This window comes from Mercenaria mercenaria, chromosome 9, assembly GCF_021730395.1.
Source record: "Mercenaria mercenaria strain notata chromosome 9, MADL_Memer_1, whole genome shotgun sequence".
NCBI classification, from domain to species: Eukaryota; Metazoa; Mollusca; class Bivalvia; order Venerida; family Veneridae; genus Mercenaria; species Mercenaria mercenaria.
Window position 1 is genome coordinate 39,481,215 of NC_069369.1, and position 27,549 is coordinate 39,508,763.

Genomic DNA, 27,549 nt, shown 5'->3' on the forward strand with positions numbered 1-27,549 from the left:
CACGCCGGAAAACGCTTGATTTGTTGACAGCTTACGCAAGTACAATATTTTCGTTCATTTATAAGCTTAGACATTGTTGTCATCTGATCAAAGATGCAGAATTTGTTAATACAAATTTCTCCCATTGGAAGAAATGTGATGCCGTTAATTATAAAGGTATGATATGTTCAAAATAGATATTTATCATATGTTTTCGCGTGTTATGACATACATAACTTCATAAGTTATGTAAAGGTTTTGTTTGTTTGTTTGTTTGTTTGTGTTGGATTTAACGCCGTTTTTCAACAGTATTTCAGTCATGCAACGGCGGGCAGTTAACGTTACCAGTGGCAGTGTTCCTGGATTCTGTACCAGTACAAACCTGTTCTCGGCAGGTAACTGCCAACTTCCCCGCATGATTACTAAGAGGTGGAGGACGAATTATTTCAGACACAATGTGTTTGATCAAATAGTCACGGAGAACATTTGCCCTGCCCAGGGATCGAACTCGGGACCTCGCGATTTGTAGAACAATGCTCTCCCTACTTTTATGTAAAGGTAAAAGAAAGTGTCTAGGGGTACGGATCCGTACCTCTAGACAAGCCTGTTAGGGGTTTTCTAGGGGTACGGACCTCCTTTTTCTGGAGATTTAGGGTTATTTACATCTTTAATTTTGTTGAAAATGAAATAACAAATAAGTGTTCATTTAAAACTTGGATCTAAATGGTTTACAGATACCAGCATTCACCCGATTGTTTACCTTTTCTTTCAAAACCTAAATAACCGAGGAGCTCCAAATGAATACACTCTTCCATGTTGATTAGTTTATTGTAAAATAAACAGTTGATAACAGATTAATGACTGATTCTAAACCTTGAATCTACATCTACATCTTTCATCCAACCGTCGATTTCCGACTATCACTGGAATGAATTATATATTTGAAATTCAGCAGAAAAAAAAAATTAGGCATTATAATGAGCACCTGTTTATTTTGTTATTTAACAAGATATAATGATAATCGGCACGGAACTGATTGTTTAATAATCATTTAACCGACATAAGTGAAAGAAACTGTTTGTGAAAACGTTCCTTGTATCTCGTATCGGCTATCAAATGTGTGGAAAACATAAATACCCTAAGGGTTAATCATTATTAAAAAATAGTTTTTTTCACAACATAATTTAACATTATTTTGTTTAATCTTTAACCTTTTTTCTGCCAGTTCGAATCTTCGTGATTTATTTGGTGTTCCTCAGTTATTTACGTTTCGAAAAGAAAATGTAACTAGTCAGGTGACGTTGGTATCTATAAACAATTTAGATCCTAGTTTAAGGTGAATACTGATAAAGTCTTATTTGTTATTCCATTTTCAACAAAATTTGAAATGTAAATAACCCTTAATCTCTAGAAAAACGGAGGTCCGTACCCCTAGAAAACCCCTAACTGGCTTGTCTAGAGGTACGGATCCGTACCCTTAGACACTTCCAAGGTAAAAAGGTAAGGAAGTGGCTATTCTTACTGTCCCGTAGGAATAGCCTCGCAGGCAATTCTTACATCTCTCCCGTAAGAATAGTGAAAAGCCCGCAGGTGCCTATTCCTACGGCTCTCCCGTACGAATTATGAAAAGCCCACAGGTGGTTATTCCTAATGCAGTTTTGTGTTACGCATTAACTGAATTCTTCTGACTGATATGATAAGAGAGATCGTGTTTGTATGCAAATCCATTGTATTTTCTATTTTTAGTAAATTTTAGAACTGATAAGACAAAGGTCGGGTGGGCAGACGCCAAGCGTCTATTTCTTTTTTGTAAACAGTGATATTTTTCTAAAGGCTTAAAGTTTTTAAAAATACAAATGATATCAATAACTTTTTTGATCAATGGAAAGGATATAAAACTTGTAAGCACTTTATTGATTACTTTTAATTATTATTTCGAAATAAAATGGATTCATTATGAACGCTTAACTTACAGTGTTTTTTCTAAAAGTTTGGAGCATCATTATGGTGCTATTAAAATCACATGTCATTTAAAATGGTTACTCATTTTAAAAAGATATTTAAATAAGGAAATATGAAAATCATAAGCATTTCAAAACTTTTTGAATTTTTAAAATCCATGTATTAGCGAAAAAGTTATTAAAAATTAAAAATTCCGATCCCATACATAAACGATGTAATAACATCTGTTTGCCTACCACCAGATAAACAGGTGTTAATGCGTGACGTCACAGCGATCTCTCCTACTTACACACAGCTTCTTTACTTTTCTGGTAAGGAAATCCAGAGAAGACAAAAAAGAGAAGTGATTTTTCCCCTTGTATAATACATTTTATTACTTCCATTTGTTACATAAACAAACAGTTTTAATACAACGAATTCATCGTAAGTGTAAAATACTTATTTAACTGAAATTTGTCTTCTAAATAAATCGGAAAACGATTGTTCGTTCACATAGTACTGCATTAGTAATATTGAAACACGTCCTAAAAAATATTAACCAAGTGTTTTCAACTAAACCAGTTAGAGAATTATTGATCATGTTTTGTGTATATATATATGCAAATTTTTCACAACCGTACAAATCTCTTACCAAGTTCTAAACATGTTTATTACCCTTTAATTTAGTTTTATACTTGACGTTTGATTACATGTTATTTCCGAAATCGGTTGAAAATATATCAGTTGAATGACTTCAGTACAATGTATTGTAATACAAAACTGCCATATAAATAACCACCTGCGGGCTTTTCACCATTCTTACGGGAGAGCCATAAGAATAGCCTGCAAGGCTATTCCTACGGGACCGTAAGAATAGCCACTTCCAAAAGGTAAAAGTAAATTTTATTTACATAAGCTCTATAGAGCTTTTTGGCGACCCTATTTTAAGAACAGTTAAAACCAATTATACCCCCAGCAATTTGCTGACACCAATTTGCAGCTGTGTTGTCTGAGGAAATCTTTATTAAAGTGGCTTGCCCAAGGACACACCGCAATGGGAGTAACAAGGAATCAAACCCAGGGCCTTCACCTCCGTAGGAAAGCATCTTAGCCATCTCGACCTATGCGTCCAAAACTGTATGTGTCCAGTTGTCTGACAGTGTTTTTTTAGGCCGTTTTTGGGACCAAAATTCGGCCCCATTCCACTGTCAAAAAATATGTTTTTCCCCTATTTCTGAAAAAAAATTGCCATAAAAAAACAAAATTAAATATCCCAACCAACAAAACCCTTTCTAGATGTAGAGCTACATGATAAAGTAAAGTGTACCATTTAAAACATGAGACAATGTATTTCTAATTTTTTTTTTTATTGTAACTTAATTATTTATGAAAAACACTGCCTTTATCACGGTGCAATTTCCCCCCTATTTTAGTAGTTACGGCGCAATTCTCCCCTCCTAACAGGCCCCGCCACCATTCCCCCAGAGTTTAAAAAAACACTCTGCCACCAATAATGAAATTATCTAAGGTTTGGTACTGGCATTCTGTGCATTTTTAGCTCACCTGTCACAAAGTGACAAGGTGAGCTTTTGTGATCGCGCAGCGTCCGTCGTCCGTCCGTCCGTGCGTAAACTTTTGCTTGTGACCACTCTAGAGGTCACATTTTTCATCGGATCTTTATGAAAATTGGTCAGAATGTTAACCTTGATGATGTCTAGGCCAAGTTCGAAACTGAGTCACGTGCGGTCAAAAACTAGGTCAGTAGGTCTAAAAATAGAAAAACCTTGTGACCTCTCTAGAGGCCATATATTTCTCAAGATCTTCATGAAAATTGGTCAGAATGTTCACCTTGATGATATCTAGGTCAAGTTTGAAACTGGGTTACGTGCCGTTAAAAACTAGGTCAGTAGGCCAAATAATAGAAAAACCTTGTGACCACTCTAGAGGTCAAATTTTTCATGGGGTCTTTATGAAAATTGGTCAGAATATTCACCTTGATGATATCTAGGTCAAGTTCGAATCTAGGTCACGTGCCATCAAAAACTAGGTCAGTAGGTCAAATAATAGAAAAACCTTGTGACCTCTCTAAAGGCCAATTTTTTCATGGGATCTGTATGAAAGTTGGTCTGAATGTTCACCTTGATGATATCTAGGTCAAGTTTGAAACTGGGTCACGTGCGGTCAAAAACTAGGTCAGTAGGTCTTAAAATAGAAAAACCTTGTAGCCTCTTTAGAGGCCATACTTTTGAATGGATCTTCATAAAAATTGGTCAGAATGTTCATCCTGATGATATCTAGGTCGAATTCGAAACTGGGTCACGTGCCTTCAAAAAGTAGGTCAGTAGGTCAAATAATGAAAAAACCTTGTGACCTCTCTAGAGGCCATATTTTTCATGGGATATGTATGAAAGTTGGTCTGACTGTTCATCTTGATGATATATAGGTCAAGTTTGAAACTTGGTCAGCTGCGGTCAAAAACTAGGTCAGTAGGTCTAAAATTAGAAAAATCTTTTGACCTCTCTAGAGGCCATATTTTTCAATAGATCTTCATTAAAATTGGTCTGAATGTTCACCTTGATGGTATCTAGGTCAGTTTTGAAACTGGGTCACATGCGGTCAAAAACTAGGCCAGTAGGTATAAAAATAGAAAAACCTTGTGACCTCTCTAGAGGCCATATTTTTCATGAGATCTTCATGAAATTTAGTGAGAATGTTCACCTTGATGATATCTAGGTCAAGTTCAAAACAGGGTCACGTACCTTTGAAAACTAGGTCAATAGGTCAAATAATAGAAAAACCTTGTGACCTCTGTAGAGGCCATATTTTTCAATGGATCTTCATGAAAATTGGTCAGAATTTTTATCTTGATGATATCTAGATCAAATTCAAAACTGGGTCACATGAGCTCAAAAACAAGGTCACTATATCAAATAATAGAAAAAACAACGTCATACTCAAAACTGGGTCATGTGGGAACAGGTGAGCGATTCAGGACCATCATGGTCCTCTTGTTTGATCAGATATGATGTTATCTGATGTTTTATGACAACCAACACCCATAGACTTTCCAGGATGGAAAATAAGTAAACTATATTCATCTAATTCAGTTGTGCTGTATTTTGTGACTGACAGCCAGCATTTGACCTGTCATTTTCCAGTTAAAAAGATATAGCAAAATATCATCATTCCAATCATCCATCTGTATGCCAACAATGTGCATTTAATGCATCTAGCAATTCCCTGGTAGGTTATCAATGAGCTGGCTGACAGGTAGTGGGAATGGAACATTAATATTGCAAAGTGAAAATATTAAAATAAAATCTTTCTGCTTGAGATTTTTACAAATATATACAGTGATTTGGTGGCCAATGAACACATACAGCAGTGATTTCTAGAAGTAAAACAAGCCAGGTCTCTACAAATTCTATGAAAGCAAGTTGTCCTACATAAAGTCCTGTTGGAAAAGCTGCTTATAAGTACTAAACTGCAATTTGTATTTGTCACAACTTCAATTCACTAAGGAAAAACTGTATTTATCCACTGTATCAGTTTAAGGTCCAGTGGAAACTCTGCATTTATAATTGGAGTCATGTCATGGACAATGGAGTATCTAGCTGATATGATCATAATGACTAATTGAACAGGATTGAGTTTTGAGTTGTGGCAATAAATAAACTTCCTTTTTCAATTGTATCTGACTTCTGTGTGGTTCCATTTTCATTGGATTTATCATACTTTTGGCCAAAAATTGCACTTTTCCTATAGGATAAGTATTAGAGCAAGTTTTACCCACTGGAGCCAATTTCTACTCATATAAGAATATGGGCAAATCTTTTGAAGTACATACCATATTATCATAATATTAAAATGCTTTTCACAACACAATGTTGATCATCTACGACCCTATAAGAAACCCCTTTTTCTTTACTTAAAGTGTTAACATAATAGTTGATAGTCAGTATAATATAATACAGATAAGCCTGTATAATGCTGTTCCATTTTTTTTACAGCCTGGGCCATGTTGCCAGAGGTTCCATAGATGTTTTACAACAGGTAGAGTGAGCTACAGCAGGTTAAATGCTGCAAGACAGCACTTTACAAGACATAAGGTATAAAAAGTTAAGTTTGTTTTATATCATTAGATTAAAATATCCATAATCTAATTTAAAATATTCATTTCTTGGAATGGACTGGTTTGACAGTGAATTCTTCAGGTTTTAAAAAGTCATGCAGTAATAAGTTACAATATACGGTTATATTAATTTTCAGAAGCTGTTTCCTGGCTTGCTGTCTCAAGTTGTACGTCAGTCAGCCACAGCAGCAGAAGCAGCTGCCCCAGAAATTTCCCAGAAAGCCCAGAAGATTGTTGGAGGATGGTTATTGTCATGTGCTGGCATGTGTGCTGGAGCTGTTCTCCTGGGTGGTATTACAAGGTATGAGGAACCTCTCAGCCATGAAGTGGTTTTGGTTTTTAAAAAAGTTATTTAATGAGAAGATTTTGGTTTGAGCCTCCATGAGCCAGTCACAAAATTCCAGTGTTTGATTGATGTGAGCTTAATTTTGAGACTGTCCAGTGGCAAGTTTACATATTAAGACTTGGCACCAGCTGAAGTGTTTTGGAACTTAATCTTCAAATTTACAAGTTCCAAGGTTAAAATGCAGTCTCGAAGCCAGGACAGTTTTAAAGATTTTTACTGAATTAATTGATAAAGAAACTACAGTCAAATACCATTACCTCGATATTCAAGGGACTGTAAAAATTGCATCGACGTATCCGAAGTTTGACGTAACGATATCGATGATATCGACGATATCTGGGACTACTTTGTACTTTTGTCGGACGTCTATATTGTCATTATATCCAATGCTTTTTCCAGAAGGTTTAAAGGGGGAAAGAAATAATATAAAACGTAAATACGATTTTAATCTTATTGACAAACAAAGCATCTTAATTTATTTAAATACATACATACATACAACTTTTTAATTTTTCAAATATACATTTAAATATTAACATTTTTATTCCTTCCCTAAACAAGTCCGAATGCAGCGATAATGTTCCTAGTTGAGTAGTCATTTTGACAGTGCTTCGATAACGAAAATATGCCTGTTAAGTATGCATACCGTTACTCAATCCTAAATGGCAGAGTTTTCCTCCGTCAAACAGAAAATATTTCATCCAAATTAGTTGTTCTATTGGAAAACAGCTTTCCTGCTTTTATACAAAGCGTTATAAAAATAAATTTTATTTTATACTTCTTTGTTTTATAAGACTAATTATTGGGAGTTAAATAACTTCCTAACATTAAAATTGGATTAAAGATTAAATAACAAACAAAACAAACACAAACTAACTTGAATATGATTAATACATCGCTGGGCAACAATAGGTTGATTTTCACACCGTACAAATAACATGGATATTTTTTGACAATCTGTGATATCGATAAAACCAGGTGTGAAAACAGTATAGGTAAGTTGACGGGACTGAAAAATCTCATCGAGCTAAACAAAATATCGAGCTAATCATATCGAGGTAATGATAAATAATAACATTAAGATAAATAGGGAAATATCGGGACCGACTCAAATACATCGTGCTAACCGGAGTATCGAGCTAACCGATATCGAGGTAACGATATTCAACTGTATTATTTTGATAACCTTGAGCTCCTGAGTATTGTGCCTAGGTCCTTTCTGCACTTAATAGCTGTAAGAAAATAATTTCGAAAGCTGTTATATAAGTTTAAGACGTGCTAAATGATAAAAGAAAAGAAACACATCTGGAGACAAATGAAGCCATTTTATTTTATGCTTTCCAGTGAATTATAGAGTTTTCTCAGTAAAATAAAAGTGATAATCCACAGTTTTGAAACAGTAGATTATCATTTTTATTTTTCACTGTTTTTGCCGAACTAGTTCCGGTTCTCCGTCGCAACTGACGTCAAATTGTATACCGAGTGTTATGAATACCAGGGACCATAATGACGATGACGGGGTTAAAATGACGTCATTTGTGTTTATGCTTTCTGTTGACCTTTCCCGCGATTTTCGACACTTTATAAATTACGCAACAAAAGTAGAGTTTTACACATGAAATAAAAAGAAAATTTGTTTGTGTCAGTGAAATATCAATTTTATTTCACTTGTGAGCACCAAAAAAAAGTCATTTTCACTCGTGGCTATGCCACTCGTGAAAATATCAGTTTTTGATGCTCACTTGTAAAATAAAATTGATATTTCACTAAAACAAACAAATATTCTCTATATAAAGGTCACATTATACCAGGAGATTCTGAAACTGGGGTTTGCTTACGTAATCAAAATTGCAGCATTCTGTAAAAGAATAATGTTTGTTACAGATTGACAGAGTCTGGTCTGTCCATGGTTGACTGGAAGTTGTTCAAGGACATGAAGCCTCCACGGTCACAGCAAGAGTGGGAGGAAGAGTTTGAAATATATAAACAATATCCAGAGTATAAGTAGTAGGTACTTGTACAACTAGTTAAAAGATGCTAGGTATAAAGAGCCAGTTAATGAAGTTTAAGATGTCTTAAAATTAACAAAGCCATAATATATGATAATTATTTACATGTAGTCTGAATGAACGTAAGCCCGCATGATTAGCTCAGTAGGGAAAGCATATATCAATGGATTGAATCTGCCTGAGTTTGATCCCAGTGCGAAGCTTTTGTTGTCCATGATGATTGATAAAAGACATTATATTGTCTGAAATCATTTGTCCTCTGCCTCCGAGCCATGTGGAGAAGTTGACAGTTACTTGAACAAGTTAGTACTGGTACAGAATCCAGGAAAAATAGTTGGGGTAACTGCCAGCTATTACATAACTGAATGCTGGTGAAACATGGCGTTAAACTGTGAATAAACATGAACGTTCAAAATGTTATTAACAGCAGAGATGTAGTTTTTTATCTGTATGAATTCTGATATCAGCTACAAGACAGTATGGATAAATTTTGAAAGAGAAAGCCCATTAAGATTTAAGGTGCATTCCATATTTGAATTAATTGAATTCTTATCAGGTTAAGTATACCTGTCTGTCCATCTTTGCTAAAGGCAGTGCCAAGAAGAGCTTAGTTGAAGCTGGTAATTTGTCATATGACTATCAATATGGCCTTGTCTGCAATGCCATTTTAGCAAATACAGTCAAACTTCTATGCTTTAACTTGGATTTTGTGTTGATTTGCTGTAAAACCCAACTCACTCACTTAACTTGGATACTTCGAACACCTACCTTTTCTCGAACTCATCGTCAGATCCTGACGAAATCCCCATATAGAGCATTTTGTTCAGTGGGTTGAACTCTTGATAATATGCACAAATTTTGCTGGTCCCATCAAGTTCGAGTGAATGAAGTTCAACTGTACATAAGAAATACTTAGATAAAAAAATGCAACAATAGGTCAGTTAACAGTACCTGAACATTTGATTTTTTTTTTTCAGTGTTGCACAGGAAAAAGGCGACATGACGCTATCAGAGTTTAAGTTTATCTATTACATGGAATGGGGTCACAGGATGTGGGGAAGAGGTGTGGGCCTTGTGTTTGCTTTACCAGCATTATACTTCTTAAAGAAAGGTTGGATTTCAAAAGCCCTGAAGCCCAGATTAGCAATATATACAGCTCTTATTGGATTTCAGGTAGTTATTTTCTCATATTTCTCATGATATTTACAAACCATAGTTTTGTCATCTCATCAATTAAAAAATTTCTACACAGCATCTATGTAAACACAAAATATGTTTGTGTGTATTAGCAGGAATGTCCAGGGGTGTAAAATTCCACTCGCCCGCTCGCATTGGCGAGTTAAAGTCTGGATAGGACGAGTGGATCTCGCTGTATACTCGACCGATCGGGCGAGTGGTTTTTACGTCGTAGCTTTAATAAAATTCAAAAACTACACCTTGAAAAACGTCAACAAACATTGACTTTGATTGACTGGAATTTACCCGCGAATCGTAAAGATATCAAAACGTCATGCCGGTAATTTTCCATTCCGAGAGCACGTGCGACCTATCCTAATACCAAATTTACATCTCCGTTACTTTTATCGACACGTACACAAAAACGCGCATAGTGCATTCATTTTTTAACATTATCGCTTCAGTTTTTTAACACCGCTTGAGAAGTAATACAATTTGAATTCTATTAATATTTCAATAAAATATCGACGGAAATGTAAGCAAATTTGTATTAAAACGGTCGAATTTGCATATAATCATTTGTTAAATTTCAAACAGCGCGATCTTAATTACTGATTTCTTTCTAAGAGAAAATAAGTGATACATGCTATGGGCATAAAATTCAGACTTTTGACTAGAAAGAACAAAAAACAGAATTAAAAAATCTTAAATAATGAAAAAGCGGCAGTAATTTAAATACATTGAGTAAAACGATTTTTTGGTAAAAAGGTTTCTGTTAGTGCGGCGGAATAGGTTACGTGACCTCGTGGACGTAAATAGAAATGTGGTTTTAAAATAAAACAAAATGATGTTGTTGCGGTTTTTAATAAGTTTTAAATCACAGGCCCCATCTAACGCATCCTTATGGTAAAGCATTTATATAGTAAGAAAAAAGAAAAGGTAGGACACTTCTGAATAGCCATATTCTCTTGTTCATTAATATATGATCGATTTCAATAGAATAAAATTTAAACGTTATTTGGAAATATTAATTTTAACAAATATATTACAAAAAGTGTTCAAATAAGTCCTATTATAGCTATAAAATCGATGTTTTACATTTTGAATCGAGTCCAACATTTGCTTTGCTTCGCTGTTTCCGGATCTACAGTGCGAATATCCTCTGCGATTTCATTGGTTAATAGGTATAGTTTGACAGATACCGGGAAAATCGATATAACTCGGCTATATACCTTCATCATCATTACTTCAATAGAACTGAATGAAAAAATAGCGACAAACAATAATAAACAAAAATGTCAATTCAGTTAGAACAACTAAGGAGCGCTGCTAAGCGTGACCACAACATTATTATATCGGGCCAAGCCGTTACAGAATATAAATTTTTCGATTTATTTTCACGAAATTTTATACCTTCGATACCGAAGGTTTATTTTTGACCACCGCAATAAGGACTACAAATTCACTCCGTTGCAAACCGGATGTATACAAGCAGGGAAGATGTAGAAATCTTAAGTTCGTGGAAAATCGCTGATTTCTTTAAAAAAACTGTAGTGATAAAGGTTAAACTTATGCCGTAGGTTTATTACAATAATATCAATTAATTAAATGTATCGTTTGAACCGTACGTTCTATATTAGCTTCAAATCAGATTTGGTGTTTCGGAAGTGTCCTACCTTTTCTTTTCTTACTATATAATGCTATACCATAAGGATACCGTTAGATGGGGCCTATGTTTTAAATGAGTCTTTGTACATGTACATGTATTTTTTTTTATATAAAATATTCTTCTCAAACGATAATGTAAATTCCTTGAGGGCAAATAGGTAACATGGCGCGAAAACTGTAATATGACGTAATGCCATGACAATCTCGTGCAACAATACCGCTTTGATCTCCACTTCAGATTTCATGATACCGACACACTTTTAGCTCTTTGAGAGGATGTTAATTGATGATGAAAACAAACCAATTACTTAGTTTATCAACAGAATAATTACCGATGATCGTCAACTTTTTTTGCGCTTTCAAGACGGGTAGGTGGATGATGATTATTGTGTCCATATTTTTAAGACACTTTTCAAAATAATTATTTTTCGGGAAATAGAAAAATCTAAGTCTTGAGAAAATGAAAATAACTGATATTTAAAACTTTCCAGACACTTTGGGAAACTACGGTAGGGGTTCAGGCCCGTGTCCAGGATTTTTTTGCTGGGGGGCCCAACCTGGGGTGGGTTTGGAAGGGGTATCCCCTCCCGATGTCGAAATATTTTTAATATGGTACATGAAAAGATGCATTTTCCTGCTACCTGAAACACCTTTAAGGATGCATGAATGTATAATATAATTAAGGAAAAGTCTATTTTTATGCCCCCGAAGGGAGGCATACAGTTTTTGAACCGTCTGTCGGTCTGTCCGCAATTTTCGTGTCCGGTCCATTTCTTTGTCATCGATGGATGGATTTTCAAATAACTTGGCATGAATGTGTACCACAGTAAGACGACGTGCAGTGCGCAAGACCCAGGTCCGTAGCTCAAAGGTCAAGGTCACACTTAGACGTTAAAGGATAGTGCATTGATGGGCGTGTCCGGTCCATATCTTTGTCATCGATGGATGGATTTTCAAATAACTTGGCATGAATGTGTACCACAGTAAGACGACGTGCAGTGTGCAAGACCCAGGTCCGTAGCTCAAAGGTCAAGGTCACACTTAGACGTTAAAGGATAGTGCATTGATGGGCGTGTCCGGTCCATATCTTTGTCATCGATGGATGGATTTTCAAATAACTTGGCATGAATGTGTACCACAGTAAGACGACGTGCAGTGCGCAAGACCCAGGTCCGTAGCTCAAAGGTCAAGGTCACACTTAGACGTTAAAGGATAGTGCATTGATGGGCGTGTCCGGTCCATATCTTTGTCATCGATGGATGGATTTTCAAATAACTTGGCATGAATGTGTACCACAGTAAGACGACGTGCAGTGCGCAAGACCCAGGTCCGTAGCTCAAAGGTCAAGGTCACACTTAGACGTTAAAGGATAGTGCATTGATGGGCTGTCCGGTCCATATCTTTGTCATCGATGGATGGATTTTCAAATAACTTGGCATGAATGTGTACCACAGTAAGACGACGTGCAGTGCGCAAGACCCAGGTCCGTAGCTCAAAGGTCAAGGTCACACTTAGACGTTAAAGGATAGTGCATTGATGGGCGTGTCCGGTCCATATCTTTGTCATCGATGGATGGATTTTCAAATAACTTGGCATGAATGTGTACCACAATAAGACGACGTGTTACACGCAAGACCCAGGTCCGTAGCTCGAAGGTCAAGGTCACACTTAGACGTTAAAGATCATTTTTCATGATCGTGCATTGATGGGCATGTCCGGTCCATATCTTTGTCATTCATGCATGGATTTTAAAATAACTATGCATGAATGTGTGACACAGTAAGACGATGTGTCGCGCGCAAGACCCAGCTCCGTAGGTCAAAGGTCCTAAACTCTAACATCGGCCATAACTATTCATTCAAAGTGCCATCGGGGGCATGTGTCATCCTACGGAGACAGCTCTTGTTTAATCATTTCATCAAGCCTTTTCAATGTATGTATGATTGTACAGTCACAGTGTATGGACTTCATTTTTCTGTATGATACCCAGGTCTCAGTGTATTGGCTCTGATATCTACCAGTCCAATGTATAACCAGCTACCAGTAATAAAGAAGCTAGTGGTTTGAAAATCAACTTTATTTATCATAATAAAACAAACTATATGATTGTCAGCAATAATTATACTACATTTTAATCAAATGAATAAAATTTCATTCATTCTACCCTTTTCTTTCAATCATAATATAAAAAAAACTGTTTTTTAATTAAATTTAAAAATAAAAATAAGTGTAATTTCACTAAAAAGAAAGTTACCAAAAACTGCTCAAAACTGATAAACAAAATGACATGATTTGTAGAAAAATGATTTACTAAGTTCACAAGTAAGTATTAGTAATAAAATAAATAAAAACACAAAAATATTTTTTTGAACTTTTTCTGCATTTCTTGTGTTCTAAGCAAATATAATGAAAAACTACCCACTACCCAATCAAATACCACGTTTAAAAAGCAAGCGATCAATGAAGCATGTAGCATTAGAAATTGTCAGACTGGATTCCCAGGCTATGAAGCATGTACAGATAAATTTTTACCTGTAACATGCCTGGGGCTAATTTCCACTACCGGACACGGTTTTATGGCTCTTTAGCCTGTGTATTGCTGTCAAATCAAGCCAATTGCGCTGGTGTATAAATTTGTTAATTGAGGGGCCCATAGTAATAAAAATCGTAACTAGCCAGCCAGCTGGGGGGGGCCCAGGCCCCCTGGCCCCCCACCTGGACACGTGCCTGGGGTTAGACTGTGATTATTTTTACTATCAATGCAGTTATTATGGAGAACAACTTGATGGTGGAGATGACAAAATTAGTGAAAGAAAAATGTCTGGTGTGAAAAGAAAATTTAAGAGTAACAAAAATGAATAATCAAAAAGGAAACGTAGTGTATGAGCTATGTGTTATGTTTGAAATTTGCTTGTTGTACATAATACTCCTTCCATAAAACGTGACAGTATTAGAAGTGTCAATTATTAGGGCGAGTGACTGTCCACTAAGGGCGAGTAGATTTTACTAGCTACTAGTCCTGCAGGGCGAGTGGTGTGAAAAAGAATTTTACACCCCTGAATGTGTTGGGTTAAAAATAGAACACACTTTGTAGGTGTATAACTTGCCATGGTAAGAATTTATATTATTTCTAAAATGTGTGTTAATACACAGTCTTTAATTGTTAGTGCAGACCTACATACACACTGAATAAGTTAAAACCATTTAACAACAACAAGGTTATATCTAATGATAAAATAGTGTAGTGAAAGATGTACATAGTTAACTTTTAACACTACCACTGAAAAAAGCTATGTTTCTAAAGGATAGTTTGCTCCATTCACCCTTTAAAAACAACCCAGAAATTTTCTTGAACAGTTTTCAAGTCTGTAGATGTTTGATAAAAAGGTATGTTATTTGTTTTGTTTAATTATGCCCCCCCCCCCCCCCACCTTACCCCTTCGAAGAAGGAGGTGTATATTGTTTTGCAGATGTCTGTCGGTTGGTCGGTATGTAGATCAATCTGTTTCCGGATGATAACTCAAGAATGCTTAAGAACAGTGACCCAGAACAGTTAAACCGTTTCTGGATAATAACTCAAGAATGCTTGGACCTAGGATCATGAAAGTTAATAGGGTGGTTGGTCATGACCAGCAAATGATCCCTATTGATTTTGAGGTCAGTAGGTTAAAGGTCACAGTGACCTAGAACAGTTGAACGGTTTCTGGATGATAACTCAAGAACGCTTGGGCCTAGGATCATGAAAGTTGATAGGGAGGTTGATAATGACTAGCAGATGACCCCTATTGATTTTAAGGTCAGTAGGTCAAAGGTCAAGGTCAAATTGACCTAGAACAATTTAACGGTTTCCGGATAATAACTCAAGAACGCTTGGGCCTAGGATCATGAAAGTTGATAGGGAGGTCGATCATGACCAGCAGATGACCCCAAGTGATTTTGAGGTCAGTAGGCCAAAGGTCAAGGACACAGGGACCTGGAACAGTAAAATCGATTCCAGACAATAACTTGAGAACACTTTGGCCTACGATCACAAAACTTAATAGGGGGGTTGATCATAACCCCTATTGATTTTGGGATCATTAGGTCAAAGGTCAAGGTCACAGGGCCAGTTAAAATGTGTCCGGACGATAACTTGAGAATGGTTGGGCCTAGGGTCACGAAACTTAATAGGGAGGTTTATCATGACCAGCAGATGACCCCTGTTGATTTTGAGGTCAATAGGTCAAAGGTCAAGGTCATTTTGACCAAGAACAGTAGAAGTTTTGTGCACAGTGACCAAATAATTTTTGTTCCTTGTGCAATTACTGAATGCATCAAGGGGGGCATTTCGTGTTCTACGAGCTCTTGTTAAAGCACAGTTGTTAAAGAAAATTCATTTTTGGATAACAGACCATAAATTCTAATGAAGAAATGTCAAAGTGTAATAAAGACTTCTTACCTTGAGAAAGGCAAAAGCAAGAAAAAAAATATTCAGAAAAACGCCATTTCCAAATATTCATGGCTGCCTTTGAATAATTATTATACTGTTCATCATGATTGTCTCTGGGCTATTTGGTACACAGAATTGCCTGATTAGTAGGTAACAGTAGTATTAGGTCAAGGTCATGGTTACATTGACTTTAATACAGGAACATGTTTCCATTTAATAATTGACGACTATCTACTTGGCTTATGTTCTTCAAACTTAAGCTTCAGTCACACATACGGATATGTCCATACGTTGAGGTACGGTGCGGATGGGATTGGTCTTGGGGGTTTAAGTACGGAGCAGTACGTCTTAGTACGGGAAAAATGGTGAGAAACATGGAACAAACAAAACAATACAGGATGCGAATAAGTACGGATAGGTACAGGGTACTACGTTGAAATACGTTATACTTCATCTGGCAACGCCGAACGCTAGGACGGGTCTGCGGTGAATTACGTTGAACTATGCTTAAGAACGGGCAGCCTCGGATAATTACGTTCAGCTACGGCAAGATACGTTTCAGTACAGATAACTACATTTTAGCATGTTTAACTACGGATGAATAAGTTTCAACCAAGTTGGACTGAAGTCACCCTCAAATGGCTACGAATCTCTCAAACTTTTGTGCATGTTCAAAGGTTGGAGAAACTTGCAAGTTTGGGACAAGTCTTGAATACGTTTTATCCCAAGTGTTGGTACGGATTGATACGGATTACTACTTAGAGGTACGGCTCAGGTACGGATCGATACGGATTACTATGTTTCTATCCGTGGCTAGACGCAGCAGTTCGCGCCGTATGTGTGACTGGGGTATTAAAAAACATTGGCAGCTGACCCATACTGATTTTCTGTTTGATAAAAGATATAAAAAGAAATAAATAATGTAATGAAATATGATATGATATAATTTATAATTTTGCCAGTAGACAACAGAAATTCAAATTAATTAACATTAGACAATTTTACACTGAAGTTATGAGTGGTTGTTATAATTTTTTCTCTCTAGCTGTGAACATAACTTTTTTATCATAGGGTTTCCTTGGTTGGTATATGGTGAAAAGTGGACTGCAAGAACAACCAAATTCTACAGATATTCCACGGGTGAGCCAGTATAGACTGGCATCACATCTTGGCTCTGCGTTACTGCTGTACACCCTGTTCTTGTGGAATGGACTGGCCCATGTTTTACCACCAGCACAGGTAAATACAGGACACTGTAGGCTTGTCTCTCCCTTTCTATAGCAAATGTTAATATCAATCTTCCAAAATGTTATAGGTTATGGTAGTGGGACTTATTTTTTAAAGACTCAGCATTGTAAATGATGATTCTAGTCTATGTTTTCTTTTATTGTCTCATGTTCTTGCTATTTTTATGGTTATATATAATTTCAGTGTACACTCAATGACTTTAAAAATGCCCCATCTATGCAATTGGAAAATTTGATCCAAGAAGATTTTAGGAATGCATATATGCATATATTTATGAAACAAAATTAATAAGAGTATTAGGTGGTAATTTTTCTGTGTTAAATGAAGCATGACTATTCACAAAAAGCTCATTTTTGGATTTAATTTGGACATACAATGTATAGAGTTTCAGTTGTTGGATAAGAGAATCAAAATCTGTTTAAGTCCCTAAACTGTTTAATTATAAACGATAAATAAATGAACATTTTTTCCAGTGATAAAGGTGAAAAAGATTTTCATGTTGCATAACGCCAATGTATGTGTTGTTGGTAACATTTTAAACCCTTCACAAAGGGGTGTCAAACCTAGTGCGGCAACCTGTCCAGTATAATCTTGTCATTCCCATATATCAAAATAATTGGATGGTATGTGATATTGTTGGTTTATAAGTCGATACTGATTTTAAAGAATGGACCTTTAATTTAATAAATGTTGGGAAATGTTGAAAAAAATGGTTGTTTTGTGAGTTTTAAAAAATCAAATTTAACAAGTAGGAACAATTAAATTTTGTAAATTTGTACTTTGAGTTTTATATGACATGAACCATGACACATGCACTGGTGAATGATTTTCAGCAGAATTGTGACCCTTGATTTGTGCAAATTTCATCATGAAACAACATTAGAACCACCTGATCTAACTAATAGCTCACTAGTGTTAGTGTGATCTAACGAAGCAAAACAAATAAAATCAGTATTAAGGATGATGAAAACTAATGTTATAAAAATATTTCAGATACCAGATTTCAAGCAGTTGGCTAGAGTGAGAGGAATGGCTCATGGCTTGATGGCAGCAGTGTTTGTAACTGCTTTATCAGGTACTGTAAATTCAATTTATTTCTCAGGCACAATACATTGTGTTGTTAGCCAAATGACTATTTCTAGCAGGTGTAAATTTGTGAGTGTGAATTTTACTTGTTCGTTGGAATTTTATCTCAAGATTGACTGAACCATGTAATCCATGACGATTAGTCACCAATGAATATTTTTTATTTGCAAGATCGGGTTTTACCTCAGTGATCAATCATTCTTCCACAGATCTGTTATTTATATCAATGGTCGGGGTAAAACATAACAAAACGATATGGTAAGTTGTGTATTTGAACAAATTCAAGGTTGTTGGCATTGAGTCATAATGTTTTGTAAAAATTACACCTGACCTGATATTTAGCATCTTTTCACCAAACTTTCCTAAATGTTATTATATTATATTCCTTACTATAAATAGTAACAAAACTACAACAAAATATGATTATTAGAACTCCTAAATCTTTATTTGCACTCGGGCTATGCCTTGGGCAGTATATGTTTAGTTGTGCTCCTAACCAGCTCAGGCCCGTCATTGCCCTTTAATAAGTGTATAGTATTAAGTACACAATAGATCTGCTAAACAAAAATATTCAATTACTGTATTTGATACAGAATGTGGGATTTTATTTCATAAATGATGTTACATAGTGTTACATGGAGTCATGGAATTCTTTCTCTACTGCATGTTTGTACTCTTACTGATTGTCCTGTTGCAGGCATAAACTTGGCGGGCCAGGCAAGGTCTGTCTGTAGAGCACAAGACCTTGAATCAATGGTTCTCCATTTTAGATTTCCTGATGCATAAGAGGAAATTGACATTTAATTACAGCGACCAAGTTAGTACTGGAAAAGAAACCAGGAACAATGTTCAGATTAATTTACAGTTTGCCTAAGTTGCTCTGCCAATGGAATTGCTCCATTTCGTTCAGATCTGGGGATTTAATAGACTCCGCCCAATAACACTGTACCTGTACCTAGGGCTAACTGTAGAACGGTTATAAGTTGAATACAGCAGTTTTAAGATATTAATTTGGAGCTGCGCTAACAGTTGTTCGAAATTCATATCTTTAAACTGCTGAATTCAACTTATAACCTGTGCTTGCTGCCATTGCATACCTGAAGAATGGAATTTAATCAAATATGAAATGTCTGAAATTCAACATAAAGATAAGGAGAGCAAATTTTATAGAATTTTTAATCATTATGGGCTTCATATATGTTTTTAATTTGGTTGATAAATGTGTTTATCCATCTGATTATATATGTTCTTACACTATGTATTTAAAAACTTCATTTTGACTATGCTATGGTTTACATGTTTTTAGGTGCATTTGTCGCTGGCCTGGATGCTGGCCTTACCTACAACTCCTGGCCTAAAATGGCTGATAGATGGATACCTGATGATCTGCTGGCAATCTCACCCAAGTGGAAAAACATATTTGAGAATGCAACAACTGTACAGTTCAACCATAGATACCTGGTTTGTTTGTTATTGGAGTTACAGTCTGGAGGTTCTTAATGACTCCCTGTGTTTAGCAGCACTTGTGTGAATTTAACTTTTTCCTAGGGTGTGTTTATTATATAACTTTTACATTATATCTTAATTCCATTTAAAATTATGACGAACTGCAAAAGAAGAGGCGCCAAAGTTACAATAACACTGCTTAGTGATAACATACCACTGTTTTGATGATGCTCGCATATGGTCGGGGAGCACATTCCTTGGATGAAGTCAGTTTTGCTTTCTTGTCAGTTATTCTTGGGTTATATACAATAGAATATGTACAATTAATAAAAAACCTATAAAAAGGAAATATAAACATGTGAAAAGAACTGATTTTTTTCAGAGTTAATGCAAAATGACTGACAGAATACGATTGGCAAATTAGCCGTAAACTGCTAATTGGATTTGTTGATTTGCTGATCATATTTTATTGTTCGTGTCACATGAACTCCAAATGAAATCCATATCAAACAAAGGTTTATGATCATATGTTGTAAAACAAATTTCAGGCCCAAGGCACAGTTGTATTAATAAGTGCATTCTGGCTTATGGTGAGGAAATACCCACTTCCAATACGTGCACGTCTAGCAGTCAACTGCCTGGCTGGAATGGCCTTCATACAGGTATAATGTTTTACAAGTAAAAGATGGTGCTTTGGTATAGTGGTTCAATGTTACTGTGACCTTGGTCTTTAAAAATACTGACAACAGTGTTTGGATTTTCACAAGATGTCCTCACATGGCTTAAATTTGGAAACATGTAAGGTGCCTTTGAATGTGTTTATCATGAAAAGGGGGCTATATAAATCTAGTATATAGTAATAACATTCTTCTTCTTTTTCACTTTAGACATTTTGATAAGAATTTCACATGTGAGCAAGTTTCTCAGGAACTATTGTTACATACCATTGAATGCTACAAACTTTACAAGTCTTTATCATCATGAAATGAACATTCTAAACCAGGTTCTATGTCTCTAACTTACAGTTTACAGAATTTCCCCTTTTTTCAACTTAGAAAATTTTGGTATTTAAGCTTTTGTGTGTAAGCTAGTATTATGTACAAGGAGAACCTAGGGTCTTCCTCCATCATTCAAAGCAGGAAAGTTACTTTATAACCTTAATTGTGTCTTTGTGACTTAACTTAAGGAAACAGACAAATTTTGAAAAAAAAAAATGTTCCTGTTTATTTTTCAGGCCACAATGGGAATATTAACGTTGCTGTGGTATGTACCAACTCATCTGGCAGCCACGCACCAGTCTGGCTCTGTGGTGTTACTTAGTATGGCAACATGGCTGGCACTTGAACTGAGAAGGTTGCCAAAGTAATCCTTGGCCAGCAATCCATTTATGACCAGGATTAAGAAGAATATCTGCATAATTATTGTGATAGCTTGTCCTGTGAGAGAACAATGTCAAGCGGATTATTTGCATTCATTTCTGTTGTAAATTTTCTATTTTTCATGCACTCTTTCCCAGCTCTGTGAGCATCAGTTTGTAATACTATTTGCATTAAATTTTGTGTTTCTTTCTGTTTATATTTATACATAGACACAGATTTCTGTAACTGCAAAATAATTGTGTACACAATATTTGTATAATTGTGTAACAAAAATGTTGTAAGAAATATAGGTGTATTTGAGTAATCTGTACATCCGCAAATAAATTTGTAAAATTCCTTTTTATCATTGTTAACTTCTGTGCATTATATCTTTACAAGAGATGTGACCATCATAGATCACTTGTCATAATGTGTTAAAAAATTGTCTGCAGATTTCTATTACAGTGGAAACTCGACATCTTGAACTTGCTTATCTCAAAATTTTGGCAATCTCGAAGAAATTTTCTAGTCCTGTCCCGAAAATACATGCACAAAATATCATTTTAAGCCACATTTGGGTTATCTTGGAGTAAAACCCTAGAACCCTTGAAATTTGAGTTACTGAGTTTCGACTATATATTTATGATTCATCATTCAGTGTTGTTGAAAGAGACCTGACCTATATGTAGCTGATTAAACTTTACCCTAATCACTTACCCTTCATCAATGTGGATTCGAGCCTCACTCGGGACGTTGAATTCTTCATGTGAGGAAGCCATCCAACTGGCTTACAGAAGGTTGTTGGTTCTACCCAGGTGCCTGCTGATGATGAAATAATGCACAGAGGGGCACCTTGGGTCTTGCTCCACCATCAAAGCTGGAAAGTCGTCATATGACCTAAATTGTGTCAGTGCGACTTTAAACCCAACAACAACAAAAACAAAAAATAAATAAAACAAGCAAATTCGATGAATTGGTATCCCCGGCTGAAAGGGTTTGTGGTGAGGAATGGCAAAAAAATATATCCGGCAAAAAGTTAAGGATGTTAATAAGAAGCAAATAATTTCATTAGTCAAAATCAATTTAACAGAAAACAAATGTTTAATTAAAGAGTACATAATAAATGTATGGTATTACTTTGATCCTGACTAAAGAATTTATTTTGAATGGGATATGCTTACTGTAATAAGCTTAGCTTTTAAGATTAAATGCAGTTAATTGAAATGTGAGCTTGAAGTTTAACTGGAACGAAATATTGTCTTTGAGTGGTTTGGCACCAGGTGTTGCTGTTTAACATGTACATTTGAACTTAAAAGAACAGATGTCCAATTAAAGGGTAATAACTCTGAAGTTACAAAAGAAATCCGTACAAAATTATGTGTGCACAACCACATTATAGTGTTCTAAATTCTGTTAAAGTTTCATAGTTCAAGGTCAAATATATCAAAAGTTATGATGCAGAAATTGCCATATCTATAGTACCCAATATAGTTAACACTAGAAACTTCTTAGGGCCATAACTCTGATGTTACTTGGGCAATCTATCTGAAACTTGATGGTCCCCATAACCTCATAGTGGTGAACATGTATATGAAGTTTGAAAAAAATCTAAAATAAGGAATAAATTTTTTTGGGGGTGTGGGGGGTGAGGATCGGGAGGGGGAGGGTAGTGATCAAGGTAATGGAGAGACTAGTGTGGGTACACAACTTCACATGTTTACAATAAAAGTTCATGGAAAAGAATGAAAGACATTTAATGAAATTCTACCAAATGGTAAGTTTGTTATGTACAAATATGTGGATTTTTATACAATTAAAGGGCAATAACTCTTAATTTACAAATTAATCCGATTCGGAAGAAATTGTGTGTACACAGCCACATTATGGTGATCTAAATTCTGTTTAAGTTTCATAGTTCTAGGTCAAATATATCAAAAGTTATGATGCAGAAATTGCCATATTTATAGTACCCTATATAGTTAACACTAGAAACTTCTAAGGGCCATAACTCTGATGTTACTTGGGCAATCTGACTGAATCTTGATGGGCCGCAAGAACTCATAGTGGTGAACATGTAATGAAGTTTTAAATACATATTCCCAACCATTTCCTAGATATGGCTCCGGACGGAAAGACGGACGGACGTTTCTACATATGGATACTTATGTGGCTACTCTTTTGTTCTCTCTATTGTTCTTTTAGCCACGTAAGAGAAAAAATAGCCACATAAAAGCCTTACGGAATGAATGACATCAAAGAAAAAGTACAGTTACCTATTGTTCCTATAGCCACCTAAGTATGCAAATGTGAGCTCGGAAGGACGGACGCCAAAACTATATCCCTCCAACTTTCGTCGGGGGATAAGTAGATGCTTTCACCCGGTAGCAACAAAGTTAATGCTCTTGAATTACTTTGATATTATGTGTCTCACCCTTATCAAAATTTCACATTTCTGATAATAAGCATGTGAACTTTTATGTCCAGAAGTTTAATTTGAGTTTTCACTCCGTAATAACAGGTTTATTGCCAGTTACTGAGTAGATATTAATAAATTTGTTGTATGCACTGCAGAATCTGTTGTGTACATAAAGTTATCAAACTTAGAATATAAATTTAAACGACTTCTTATTATGAACCGCTTGTTTGATCTTCATCAAACTTGGTCTGTAGCATTAGTATATGGTCCTCTGTAAAGTTTGTTCAAATTGGGGCACTTGGCCCCTTTTAGGGCCGCTAGAGCTAAAAATAGAAATACCTTTAAACAAATTCTTCTAATGGACCGCTTGATGGATCTTCATCAATCTTGGTCTGTAGCATCAATATATGGTCCTCTCCCAAGTTTGTTCAAATGGGGGCACTTGGCCCCTTTTAGGGGCCGCTAGAGCTAAAAATAGAAATACCTTTAAACAACCTCTTCTCATGAACTGCTTGATGGATATTCATCAAACTTGGTCTGTAGCATCATTATAAGGTCTCTCCCAAACTTGTTCAAACGGGGTCACTTGGCCCCTTTTAGGGAGCTAAAAATAGAAATACCTTTAAACGACTTCTTATCATGAAACGCTTGATTGATCTTCATCAAACTTGGTCTGTAGCATTATTATATGGTCCTCTGTAAACTTTGTTCAAATTGGGGCACTTGGCCCTTTTATGGGCCGCTAGAGCTAAAAATATAAATACCTTTAAACAACTTCTTCTCATGAACCTCTTGATGGATTTTCATCAAACTTGGTATATAGCATCATTATATGGTCCTCTCTCCCAAATTTGTTCAAATGGGGGCACTAGGCCCCTTTTAGGGGCGGCTAGAGCTAAAAATAGAAATACCTTTAAACAACCTCTTCTCATGAACTACTTGATAGATCTTCATCAAACTTGGTCTGTAAGATCATTATATGGTCCTCTCCAAATTTGTTCAAATGGGGACACTGAGCTAGAAATAGAATTACCTTTAAGGACGTATGCTAGAATTTGGTGCCAAAATTTTCCCAATAACAGAATTTCTTCAAACTTTGGATATTAAATTTATTTATTTATTTTTTTTTTTTATTTTGTTGGGTTTAACGTCGCACCGACACAATTTTGGGTCATATGGCGACTTTCCAGCTTTAATGGTGGAGGAAGACCCCAGGTGCCCCTCCGTGCATAATTTCATCACGAGCGGGCACCTGGGTAGAACCACCGACCTTCCGTAAGCCAGCTGGATGGTTGGATATTAAAGGACAATCATCTAAGAAACAAAAAAATGCAATAAAAATCATAGGTCACCGGTATTGAAAAAGAGTTATCTGCCCTTGAAAACGGCATTTCCCCCAAAAAAGACGTTTTCAAGGGCAGATAACTCTTTTTCGAATCCGGTGACCGATGATTTTTATTGCATTTTTTTGTTTTTTAGATGTTTAATTGTCCTTCAATATCCAAAGTTTAAAGAAATTCTGTTACTGGGAAAATTTTCGCCCATCTAATATACAAGGAATTCTAGCGTAAGCCTTTAAACGACTTCTTCTCATGAACCGCTTGATGGCTCTTCATCAGATCTAATCTGTAGCATCAATATATGGTCCTCTCCCAAAATTGTTCAGATGGGGGCACTTGGCCCCTTTTAGGGGCCACTAGAGCTAAAAATAGAAATACCTTTAAACAACCTCTTCTCATGAACTGCTTGATGGATCTTCATCAAACTTTGTATGTTCAAATGGGGGCACTTGGCGTCTTTTAGAAGCCGCTAGAGCTAAAAATAGAAATACCATTAAACAACTTCTCATTAACTGCTTCATGGATCTTCATCAAACTTGGTATGTAGCATCATTATATGGCCCTCTCCCAAGTTTGTTCAAATGGGGGCACTTGGCCCCTTTTAGGGGCCGCTAGAGATTAAAATAGAAATACCTTTAAACGACTTCTTCTCATGAACTGCTTGATGGATCTTCATCAAACTTGGACTGTAGTGTCGTTATATAGTCCTCTCCCAAATTTGTTTAAATGGGGGCACTTGGCCCCTTTTTAGGGCCGATAGAGCTAAAAATAGAAATACTTTTAAACGACTTCTTCTCATGAACTGCTTAATGGATCTTCATCAAGCTTGGTCTGTAGCATCATTATAAGGTCCTCTCTCAAACTTGTTCAATTGGGGTCACTTGGCCCCTTTTAGGCGCCGCTAGAGCTGAAAATAGAAATAACTTTAAACAACTTCTTCTCATGAACCGCTTGATGGATATTCATCAAACTTGGTCTGTAGCATCATTATAAGGTCCTCTCCCAAATTTGTTCAAATGGGGGCACTTGGGCCCTTTTAGGGAGCTAAAAGAAGAAATACCTTTAACTGACTTCTTATTATGAACCGCTTGATTGATCTTCATCAAACATGGTCTGTAGAATCAGTATATGGTCCTATGTAAAGTTTGTTCAAATTGGGGCACTTGGCCCCTTTTAGGGCCGCTAGAGCTAAAAATAGAAATACCTTTAAACAACTTCTCATGAACCACTTGATGGATCTTCATCAATCTTCGTCTGTAACATCATTATAAGGTCCTTAATCCATCAATTTTTACGAAGGTCTGGCTGCTTCTCTCATATTATTGATCGGATTTCCACAAAACCTTACAGGAGTGATCATTGCCAATTTATTATGTGCATTATAGACTGTTCAGTAATTTTCAAAGAAGTTATGCTCCTTTGTCAAATTTTATGATATGGCAACTTCTCTGTAAACTACCTAAGGATAAAAAAGTTAAACACATATTTCTGACTTTTTCTTATCAAACACATTGTAAAATTGAAACTGTATTGAATTTTATTAAGGCCATCATGCATTATACAGGAGAAAACACCTAGTAAATATCGATTTTACTGCTTTTCTGAAGTGTCACATCATGACATTATGACTTATGTAACAACCAAAATGGCACCACAGGATATTCTAGCATGGAGCTTAGTTAATAAATATTGCAAATACACAACTAGAAACACTTTCATCTGATGGCTGAACCATTCCTGTTTGGAGCAAAGGCCAATAATTTCATCATATAAACAACCTGAAGTTTATACTTCCACCATTAAGGTATATGTAGTTCTGCACGTTTGAATAAAAATTATTCTAAAATGTAGAATTTGATAAAACCCTGATTTTTCAAAATTTCAGAATGTACTAGGAAAATTCGGCAAACAAAAGTATAGGGTCGTGTACTGCTTGATTTTTTGCTAGACTGATTTGAAAGATTTGAACCTCGTACAAGTTCCCGTAATGGGTGTGTACGGAAAAACCACAATTTTGATAACTTTTTCGCAAACAATAATTTTTCTGCTGAACTTATCACAGTCATAAATAAACGTGGTCTATAATGGTGAAATAAAATGTAAAGGTCCATGCGCTCGTTTTTGAGATATTTGCCAATGATTAAAGATCTGTACATCACATGCTGATTTTATCATTAGTTGGAATTACTTAACATGCTAAATGTTTTAATATCATATTTTACCTTTAAATAATGCAGCTTAAATACATTTTCTCACGGGTTGCCATTAATTCATAAAATGGTTTTCATTTCCATATACCGGCCCAGGCTTTTTTCTACAGTAACCGGACAAGAGACGCCATTGCTTTAGGTTTATCAGATGTGCAGAACTACATTAATGAAAAAAACTTAGTATGTGAGGAATATCACAGAATAATATTCGAAGAATAGTTCGAGCTATTCTACTCACCCAGGCGTCGGCGTCACACCTTAAAGTGCAATGTAAGTATGTATAGCTACCATTTAAAGGCATATACCTTTGAAGCTTATTTTTTCTATTTCCAAGTCAATTACTTACCTCACTAGTCAAAACCCATAACTTTGACATGTATTTTGGCCAAATTTAGGCTCTCTTATGGACTTGGAAAATCCTGGTTAAAGTTTTAGTACCTCCAAAACGAAAATAGATATTGAATTTAAATTTCACATGTGTCTTTGTTGTTATAAAACTAGGCGATATCATCAAGTCCCATAACTGTGACATGCATTTTAAGCTAAATTATGCCCCCTTTTGGACTTAAAAATCCTAGGTTGAAAGGTACATATAGCTATTATTTAAAGGCATATAGCTTTGAAACTTATTTTTTTTTTAGTCAAGTCCCATAACTCTGACAGGTATTTTGGCCAAATTAGGCCCCCTTTTGGACTTAGAAAATCCTGGGTAAAGTTTTGCATGCAAGTTACTATCTCCAAAACTAATGCAGATATTGGATTGAA

The 27,549-nt window shown here is 35.7% G+C and overlaps 1 protein-coding gene across 1 annotated transcript; it reads left to right on the plus strand.

Moving 5' to 3' along the window:
• The first annotated feature begins 8 nt into the window (after window positions 1–8).
• Window positions 9–21,180, plus strand: LOC123546924 (cytochrome c oxidase assembly protein COX15 homolog). Its single transcript, XM_045333580.2, has 10 exons — window positions 9–156; window positions 5,931–6,029; window positions 6,190–6,353; window positions 8,283–8,405; window positions 9,385–9,580; window positions 16,752–16,919; window positions 17,922–18,003; window positions 19,321–19,475; window positions 20,009–20,122; window positions 20,695–21,180. Exons 1-10 carry the CDS (start codon window positions 94–96, stop codon window positions 20,824–20,826), a joined length of 1,296 nt encoding a protein of 431 aa, XP_045189515.2. The 5' UTR covers window positions 9–93; the 3' UTR covers window positions 20,827–21,180.
• Window positions 21,181–27,549: the final 6,369 nt, after the last annotated feature.

Excerpts from the sequence above, each read along its gene's own strand:
- LOC123546924 (XM_045333580.2), top strand. The coding sequence starts at position 94 with ATGCAGAATTTGTTAATACAAATTTCTCCCATTGGAAGAAATGTGATG. Across the intron at positions 19,476-20,008 it reads AGTTCAACCATAGATACCTG|GCCCAAGGCACAGTTGTATT; the intron begins GTTTGTTTGTTA and ends AACAAATTTCAG. Across the intron at positions 20,123-20,694 it reads CTGGAATGGCCTTCATACAG|GCCACAATGGGAATATTAAC; the intron begins GTATAATGTTTT and ends TTTATTTTTCAG.